The sequence below is a fragment of the Odontesthes bonariensis genome, chromosome 5 (genome assembly GCF_027942865.1).
Source record: "Odontesthes bonariensis isolate fOdoBon6 chromosome 5, fOdoBon6.hap1, whole genome shotgun sequence".
In the NCBI taxonomy this organism is placed as follows: Eukaryota; Metazoa; Chordata; class Actinopteri; order Atheriniformes; family Atherinopsidae; genus Odontesthes; species Odontesthes bonariensis.
In genome coordinates, this window is record NC_134510.1 from 31,915,590 (window position 1) to 31,925,807 (window position 10,218).

Sequence of the window (10,218 nt, forward strand, 5' to 3'; positions counted from 1 at the left end):
TCTACCAGTGCAGTCTGCTACAAAGATGGAATCAATCTACTTAACATTAATATCTATTAATGTAAAACCTAGAATGGTACTTTGTGAATTTAGCAGGAATGAAGGTGACAGAAGGCTGAACACTGTCAGAAAGGGCACAAAATTTACAGATATAGATGATCATTTTTCTGCTCTACCAGGGTCAAGCCATCCCTGTTACTCATGCAACCCCTGCAACATGTCAAGCATTTGCTGTCCATCCTGCCACATATTGTAGGGCATAAAGTTGAGGTAGAGGCCGGCATGGTGACATGTCAGTTTTTCCCACTTGTAAAAGCAGACTGAAGCTCTTCTTGTGCTAAATCTTGACACATAAATATCCGTCAGGAAGGCCTCAAGCTCCCTGAAGAGCACTCTGTGAGCAGGTACAGTCTGGCTGTACAACAGTGATTAATGTTTTTTTGTCCTTCAGGAGCGAATCGTGTACTACAGAGTCCTGTGAACGGAGAGTTTTTTTAATAGTGAGCACTGGCTGAAAAACATAGCTGCTTCTCTGTCCTCTTTGGTTGTGTTCACCAAACAGTGATGCCAGTGGATCTGTCACTGCAGCCGGATGAGAAAAACAGATTTACAGAAGGTGTCACATTTGTCTGGCAGCAACATACTGTAGAAAAAGAAATAGTTAAAAGCAATCATTTCTCCAGTATGTTCTTTGAAGGAGGCTATGGATAACACATTAGGGCACCCATGTATTCCATGAGAAGGATGTGTGGAACAAGAAAGTCTGACATATAATTTGAAACAACCCTATGTCTTTCACATATCTTAAGATGGAGAGATGTTTATATTGAAGATTGAATACCCCCAATCCCAAAAATCTTGGGGTTTATTGGTTTGCTCAATCATAATGTTTTATTTTATTTTAGTTTTATTTTAAGATAATCAGTGCTGGTGTAGATTATGTACATTTAATAAATTGTTCCAATGTTCAGTTCAGTCTATGATTTTTTTTGCATGACAATTGTCTCATTTAAAAAATAAACTAAAAGACAGAACCCATCATACTTTAAGTGCTTTTTGTACACACCAAGCAGTGTATTCAACAAACAGGTACAGAGATGAGGTCTGTTTAAAACTGTGAATATTTCTTTCATTTCTCAGTTTTACACGTATCAGCTGCATCATGCTATTAAGACTGTTTAAACTTAAATATTTTTAAAGTGTCACACTTCATCTCAGTGATTGACATCTGATTTTCAGGTCTCCTGACCAGTGAAAGTCGGGCTTTCAATGAAAAGTTGGCTAAAACTCTGGTATCACTCAGCAAGAATGTCAACCATCCGTAAAACAGTGTTTTGTTTTGTTTTTCTCAAATGTCAATAGTTATTGCGTTTCCATTTCTGGCAGTGTTGAAGTACTTTCCATCCATAAGTCAGGTTTATTATGCCAGCTTTAAGCACAAACACCCCCTACGTTGGTAACTCAGAAAGCCCATAATAACAACCAGATGTTGTGCATGCTGCAAAACTGTTAATCACTTGGACTGAATTTCTCAGAGTAGGGCTACTGCTCTGAGACCAGTTCGGCTTACATTACATGTTGAGCATCCTATTGTTCGTGACCTCACCGGTGGTCCTAAATCAGTGTGCTGTTTGTGGAAACATCATTCGCGGATTCGTACTCCTCCTCCAACTTGAGGCAGTGCACACTTAATGCCAAACCTCTTAAAGCTCAGTGAAACAGTCGAAAACTGTTTTTGAGGTCCTTGTGAAATATGAAGCATTGGTTTTTGGGTGTGTGTCTGCTGCTGTTTCCTCAGCAGACACAATCCTGGAGAGATGAGAAGACAACCTGCAAGCCAGTAACATCCAACTTTTGTCAAGGTTTGGGATATACCACCACCCTCCATCAGAGTGGAGTCCAAGGCTTCACCCTGCAGCAAATTGGTCAGATTGTAGAGACGGCCTGCTCGCCGCACATCGCCACACTCATGTGCCGTGTCGTTGTGCCTGAATGCAACTCAGAGGATGACAGCCGAAAGAAACCATGCCGAGCTCTCTGTGAGACAGTCAAAAGAGACTGTGAGTCTCCACTGAGAGCAAAGCGTCTGTCTTGGCCGACAAAGCTCCGGTGTGACACTCTACCAGCATCTAACTGTATACAGGTTAGAATGAAAAAATGATTTTGTATGAGAAAAGGTTTTTGTTGTTATCATTCTTCACATAATGAAGGGGACCGGGGACTTATTTATCTCTCTGAATGACTTTGGATGGCAAATTTGGAAACATTTAGATGCATAGTAAATGTAAAGCAGTTAAAAGCAGTGTAAAGACTGAAAACAGAGGAAAAGAGCCAGTGTGGTATATCTGCGATGAAGTCAACCTGCAGCATTATAGCTCACAAATTAGCAGCTGTATATTCTGGTGCAATCTGCACAGAAAGTTTCCTGTAAGAATTACAGTGGTTGCAAGTCATCGTTGCATAAGACCTAGAAACTTAAATCCAGAAGTTTTTTGGGTTTTTTGCCTTGCAGTTTTTGTTCACATAGTGACTAATTAGTTTGAGCTGGTTGGTGTATTTTATAAACTTTTACCACAGCCACATGAACTGCTTCTCCTGTATCTACTGCATCACCCATAATTATCAAATATACATGCTTACACATATACTGTCTAACTAGACCTGAACTAAAATTAACACAAACAACTGCTGTATGCACCAAAAGTTCAATTCTCATAAAATATAATCTTCCATGCTAAATATGTTCTGCGCAGATCTTTCTGTGCAACTTTAAGTTAACTATAAGAAAGTTGTGCTTCTAAAGTCTTGTGGTTTTCTTCACTGTTTTGTGATAATAACCACAGAAGGAAAACAATAAAAGAAATTAGGAGGTTGAAAAGCTAAAGCAAATGACAAATAAGATTATCAATAAGACAATTAAGCTTACTTCTTGTTCTTCTTTTACACCTGGACTGATTTAGCTAATCACCGCCACTTGCCTTTAGATAGTCATTTGCTCCCTCAGTATAAATACTCCTTGTATTCCATAGTTCATTGCCAGATCATTGTCATTATTTTTTTCCCGTAGCTTTCCCTGATGGTCAGTCCTGTTTGGGTTTTGTTTCTTGATAGTTTTCAGTTTGGTTGCTTGCTATTTCTGCCTCTGCAGTTTTGTTATCTATGAAGTCACTGTTTTCTTCAGCTTCCTGTAAGTTCGTTTGGATCCTTTCCCTCCTTGGTTCAGCCATAAATGTTTGTCTGCACTGAAAAATAGCTAAATAAATAAGAATAAGGAGGAAATCAATAGATACAGCTTTTGTGCTAGTTGCACATTTTTTGCTGTGGGATTTGGCTGCTATATCACTGCCCCATGAAAGCATTCTTGGCTTACACAGTACATGTAGGCCTTATTTTCAAGTGTAATCCTGGGAGAACAAACTAGTTAATGAATGTAATTACATTTAAGTTCATTTTCAATGACATTTTGGCAATCAATTATGAAAATAAAATACAGAAAGAAATTCACAGGATCAAGGGTCCAGCAATTTATTGATATTTAAAAAATATATTTTTGCATGAATCCCCACAGGATTGTGCCCTCTGCAGAAGTGAAGCATATCCATGACGTTTAAAACCTAGATCTTAACCTGATGCTACCATGGCAAGTCAAAAATCCAGGTTCATATTTATGTCCACCAGTGAGCAAGGGCAATAAAAATGGCTGATAATTAAATATATCCCTGTCTTTGTATTTTCTTGTCTTTCAGGGTCAAGTAGTCCCCGTTACACAAAGACCCCCCGCAACATGTCAGCCAATCACAGTGCCGCTCTGCCAAGACATGCCTTACTCAGAGACCACCCTGCCCAATATTCTAGGTCACAGATCTCAGGAAGATGCTGGCCTGGAGATAAATCAGTATGGTCCGCTTGTGAAAGTGGGATGCTCCCCTCAACTGAAGCCTTTCTTGTGCTCAGTGTACATACCTAAATGTGTGTCAGGAAGATGTCAGCCTCCCTGCAGAACTCTCTGTGAGCAGGCACGGTCCGGCTGTGCAACATTAATGAACAATTTTGGGTTTCAGTGGCCTGAGGCCCTCAAGTGCGAAACATTTACCACAGAGTCCTGTGAACGGGTAAGTCTACCTTTAACTACTTTGACTTGAAGATGAGGAGATATTTACATATTTGGGATCAATAAATGCAGAGTTCTTAAAGAAAAACTGAGCACCCAAATTTTAAAAGGTGTTTTCTTCTGCCACGTTTGGTGTCAGCTGAAACTGTGAGTAGCATTTGAGAATGTGAGTAAACCAGTATTGCAACAAACTACAGCAGCAACGTGAGATATGGATTTTCATCAGGTGTTGGGTCAGTCTTTGATAATGACATCAAAATTAGAGAGTACATATAGACTTATAAACAATGATTTTCTTTTTTTTTTGATCCGGCACTTTTCACATATCAAACTACATGCAGTTTCAAACAGTAACAGTTTCAGCAAGACAAAAAAGTGCATGTGAGAATGTGCATGAAAACTACAATGGCAACTTTGTTCTTACTGGACTGATTTATGTTTCCATTTATCCAGGCTTCACTCGTCAATTTTCCTGAAATGTCTCCATCAACATGCCAGACCATTACACTGCCGTTCTGCAAAGATCTGCCTTACACAGAAACTGTGGTCCCCACCATTCTTGGCCACAAAACACAGGAAGAGGCCCATCTGGCAATGAGTGGACTTGTGCCACTAGTACAGTTTGGATGCTCTCCTCATTTGAAACCTTTCCTGTGCTCTGTCTACCTTCCTAAATGTGAGTCAGGGAAAGTTCAAAGTCCCTGCAGAACGCTCTGTGAGCAGGTACGAACTGGCTGTGAGCCAGTGATGAACAGGTTCGCCGTTCAGTGGCCAGAAATCCTCAACTGTGAGACATTTAGCACAGAGTCCTGTGGACTGGTAAGTCAGCCCCATCTCTTAGACAAAAAGAATAGGAAATGTTTACAAGAACATTTGTGTCTTGTACTTTTCAACTGTTCGTAACCTAAATCTTTGTGTCTCCTCCTCAAGTAGGATTTTTATTTCATATTTATAACATTTATCTTTATAGGAAAACCTAAGACAGGGTAATTTTTTTATAAAGCTGGTAATACAAAATTAGCTTTCAGTCAGACTTTGTATGTTTTTTTTAATCTCTTGCTCTGAAACCAGGGAGCAATTATAGAATTTAAAAAAATGGGCAGAGTTCAAATAAAACAGTGGGTGACATTCGGTGTTACCACGTGTCATTGCGTGCATGATGATATGTATCCTACCAATGTCACAATTCTGATGGTCTAATCTCAGAACACAAAAAAATAAGATAGCAGCGATGCTGATTGCTGTGTTCTGCTGGAAAGACACTTAGTGCTCAGAAGTACTTCACTCAACCACATAAAAAAAAACATAGGTCACTAGTTTATTGATTATGTTTTAGGCCTTCATTGGCCTAACAGAGAAGTGGTCCAGTTCTTACAGACAAAGTCTCTGGCATTTTCACCAGAAATAGTCTAGCTAAAAACTAAATAAATCAGCTCCCAGCAATAACTACAGAGGATTGTACTTTTATGTCTGCAGTACGGCGTGAGCAACAACGGGGGAATCTGTGAGCCGATCACCATACCCATGTGTCAGGGTTTGTCCTACAACCAGACCATTGTTCCGAATCTTCTGGGCCACAAAAGTCAAAGAGAAGCAGTCTCAAAGATGTCCTTTTTCAACTCGATGGTGCAGACTTTATGCTCAGCAGACATCCGCCACTTCCTGTGTAGGGTGTACGCCCCAGAGTGCGTGGAGGGGCAGGTGCAGATGCCCTGCAGATCATTTTGTGAGAAATCCAGACGAGACTGTGAAGGTTTGATGACCAGTTTTGGCGTCTCCTGGCCTGAACAGCTGCAGTGTAACTCTTTCCCAGAGGAAATGTGTGTGTCTGTAAGTACTGAACACAAAATCCATGTGCAATACTGCATCTCTAGATTTATGTTTAAAAGCAACTTCCTTCTATTTTTCTGTCACAGGAACAAAGCAGGACAAAGGTGAGTAAATCAAATCTTTTCAGAAATTTGATCTTATTTGAACAATCTTTGCTCATGATTTCAAAAATATAATTAAAAAAATGAAATAGAAGACAAGATACACTAGCAGCAGAACAAAATAGAAAATGAAAAGGTTAAAAACATCTTTATAGATCGCGTCAAATTTGTTTTCTTTCATTTCTGTAGGAATCATAACCTGCAAGGGATATTTTGTTGTGCATTCAATAAATACAATTTAAATAACCTAATGTAAATAATAGTATAAACCTCTGTGTTATGAGGATACTGCATATTATGTGAAACAGAACACAGTTTTATCATCCTTTGTCTGATTTTGTTCGTCATTACTTCCAGGTACTGAGAGCTGAAGATGTTCTTGCTAAACTGAATTCCGGCGGCTACACCGTTCGTGGCAAATGTCAGTTTAATTACCAGTAATTTCACCTCATTATCTCATGAGCTTAATGAGAACATTTTAAACTCATATTTGATTTTATTGTTTGAAATTTAGCCTTAACTCTCAAGACTGCCCACCTGCTCTTGATTTTCAAGGATGTATCCTTTGTAACTGCAACTGTTTGATTTTTTTTTACTATTAACTCTGTTGATATACTCAATATAAATAGAGACATATTTTGTTCCTGGTTAAGAGGAATTAATGAGGAAACTGTCTTTTGTGTTAAGCTTCAGCTGCTCCTCTCTTCATTTTTGCAATTTCTAAAGATGTCATCCCACATTAGCAAGAGATTTTTGCAGTATCAGTCCCTCCCAATTTTAGTTTATCTTTTTATGTCTATTCCTTTTTTTCACTATGGAAGCACAGTTCTTCGATATAAGACATATGAAATATAAATGTAAGAAAAAAGGTCTTTGACCATCTTTGGTGAGACCAAATAAATTATCTTGTTAGCCAATAATGAAAGACATAAGGTAAAAATTATGTAATTACCAATAGTTGCGTTTCTTTCTCTCTTGGTAACTACATTGATGGAGTCATCTTAGTCAAATCTGATTTGTCTGAAACATAAATATCAGAATGCTGTGCTGTTACATTATCCTGAAGATTCTTGTGTTTCTATGTTCAGTAACCTGAAAATAGTACAAAGACAATATAATCAATGGCGAAAATAAGAAATAGGAAATAACGCTTTTTAAAAGTGTTATGCATTGTCATATTATTAACATATAAGGTGATATCATTTAGAGAAAATGCTTCCATACACAGCAGCTCTGCTCTCATATTCAAAACATCAAAAGTTTGGAGAGGCCAACATACAAGAAGGTGTTGAGCTTTATGAAAAGTTTTACGCTCTTTAATCAGCACTTTTAGGCGGACAAGACGGGAGACTTGGATGTGGTGGAGTGGTTCAAACTGGAACACTATGTGGCTGTTGTCAGGAGAGAGTATGTGGAGAGCTACGAGAGCAGTAATCCAACCTCTGACACACAGACCCAGATGAAGAAGGCTCTCGCCGCCCATGGTATGAAATTGTATATTTAATAAGTAAAGTTTCAAACATCTTTCTCACCATTTTGTTGCCAAGCCTGGAAGAGAAAAAAAGACAAATTACTGATACAAGAGATGCAAACACAAGTGAAACTTAAGTTAATACATCATAGATTGGATGCAGGATGCTGTGACAAAACTAAAATGTTTGCATGTGATCCTGTTTGCAAATATGGTCCAACATGAAATGCACACCCACTGTCACATGTTGGATGCACAACATCCGATTTTACTAAACAACTAACAGGTTCGTTGCTATGATCTGAAAACTTTTAAAAATGCACAAGGTTTGGTTTGTAGACTGATTTTCAGACATTGTCTTCTTAATGCAGATTTTGATTTAGATGAGGAAACTTTCAAATTTCTGTGGTTGGAGTACCGCTCCCAAGGTGGGATCGAGTACAACGACTATGTGGCAGCCCTGACAAGACTTCACATCCTCAAAGGTAACTGACACAAAAAGGAGATGTTTTTCATAATACACATAGTTTTTCTTTTCTCTACATTTTCATCTCATCACTTAACGTAGCTGCTTTAAATGTTGATAATTAGGTCTTCCTTTTTGTCCAAGTGGTATTGGCAAGTGAGGGGAATGATCTGGAGAGTCAGTATGAAAACACTGGGTTATTGTAAAAAAAATGTGGGTAAAATTCAGTGAATTTGTTGAATATCTTTATTATTGCTATATTACGGTGGCCGAGACGTGCAAACGCATTGCAAACGGCAAAACAAATCCAACATAGTCATCATAAACCGGACAATGATCTATCAGACTATTTAGAGCCACGATTAGGTAACGACCTCAGATTTTAGTTTTTTACTATGTCCCAGTTTGTAAAACCTTTGAACAACTGAAAGTAGTGTGACTCTTTTTTCCCATGGCTGTAAATATCTTCTTCGTGTCTCAGATCGTTTTCAGGCCCATCTGCTCAATTTGCCGTGTGACTGCCGAGTTGCCAGATTCTCTTTCAAGCAGGTGACTATACACAGTTTTATTAATCTTGTCAAATGAATTACGTCTCTTGTACATGATTGTTTGTTTACAATCCACAAACTGACATCAGTAAGATTTACAGTACAAGTTGGGTGATACAGTTACCATTTAGATATGTTATTAATTTAATTTTGCAGATAGGATAGGTATAAAAATTTTGTTTGTTTGAGTATTAGCTCAATTAGTCATGAAGGTTAGAAAACCAGCAACCGCTGTTACAAAGTAAATAGACAACAGGCAACAGACTTTTAAAAATGCAATAGGAAAACAATTTAAATATTAGAGAGATAACTCCAGTTAATTCACAAGTTAACACTCTGGAGTCTAAAACCCGCCGGCGGGATTTTTTGACACTTCTCTAAAACCACATCTGTAACTCTGTGAGCTTTTGTCATTCAAACATATAAGTGACACCATTAAAAACCTTGAAACTTTTAGTTTTCAAATATATATATATTAAAATAAATTATATAGCTGGCCATTTTTAAGGAGAGTGAACAGAAATCTTTGGATTTTCTGTTGTCTCAGACTGTAGCAGCTTCCTAGGCCACACCTATCGCTATTCACATGTAAAGTACCAGGTGATTGAGTGGCTATTCACAGGTGAGAACACGCCCCATTCAGCCAGCATGTGGGGGAAGGCAGCAATGTCCTGCCAGTGACAGACAATTATCACATGGAGAGTGACAGGGGGGTGGGGGCAATCAGCCATCTAATTAGTATTCAACTCTCAGAGACACTACCTGGAGTTACAATTACTTTTTTACAGTTTGTGTGAAAACAAAAAACCTTTCTGACTGCACTTTTTACTTTTATGCAGCCAACACTTTTGTTTACAAGGTTCAACCTTCAAAAGTCTTGGCTAGATATATTTACAGTGTGTTTTCTTGCACTGTTTGAAGACCTCTAAAACTTGTTTTTTTGTACAGTTGTGTTTCCCTCAATTTAAATAAAACTTGTTTGTATTACATTCACTTCACTCTCATATTATTTTTTGTTAGGCTTTTCAGAATACAACCATATGTGTCACTTTTGCATACATGTTTACAGTTAGTTGAAATACTTGAAAATGTCAAGGTGGTGAGAACTGCCTCAAAGTCTCTGAAAAGGCCTTAGACTCCAGAGGGTTCATTCCCAACAATTCATGAAAGTTTTTTTTTTCTTCTTCTCATTTCAAATATAGAGACAACTGAGCTGAGAAGTTTCAGTATTTTATAGAATCTAAAATGGGGACCTCTGCTGGTCTTTAACTGGTATTGCAGTAATAGAATCACTATAAACGACCAACTGCCGAGTGAATTTCTGGCTTTCACCAATGATATTTGGTGTACTGCAGATTAAAGATTATAAGAAATTATTATATTTTTATTTCAAAATAAGTGCATAAGGCTAACAATATTTTCTATTATATTTGACCATTTTCAGTTCATGAAATCAGCCATAATCTGAGGATCAGCGGAGCTCGACGGACCATGTGGTAGCTTAGAGAGACTAAACTGAAGGAATCATGTATCTTGTTATGAGTTCATTCATCATCTTCAGAAATATATTGTGATTGTAAAAGTCTGGAAAAAAAACAAACATATATGCATACTTTTTGTGTTATTTCATTGTGATTCCCAAAGTCAGTGATGATTCAAAATATTTTTATTTTCATTTGATGTATGAATAG

General features: G+C 37.9%; 1 protein-coding gene across 1 annotated transcript; it reads left to right on the forward strand.

Moving 5' to 3' along the window:
- The first annotated feature begins 5,963 nt into the window (after positions 1 to 5,963).
- On the forward strand, positions 5,964 to 10,175 carry LOC142380606 (penta-EF hand domain-containing protein 1-like). Its single transcript, XM_075466518.1, has 8 exons — positions 5,964 to 5,975; positions 6,028 to 6,045; positions 6,400 to 6,463; positions 6,557 to 6,600; positions 7,376 to 7,526; positions 7,885 to 7,998; positions 8,461 to 8,528; positions 9,972 to 10,175. The coding sequence occupies exons 1-8, from the start codon at positions 5,964 to 5,966 to the stop codon at positions 9,993 to 9,995; spliced, it is 495 nt and encodes a 164-aa protein (XP_075322633.1). The 3' UTR covers positions 9,996 to 10,175.
- Positions 10,176 to 10,218: the final 43 nt, after the last annotated feature.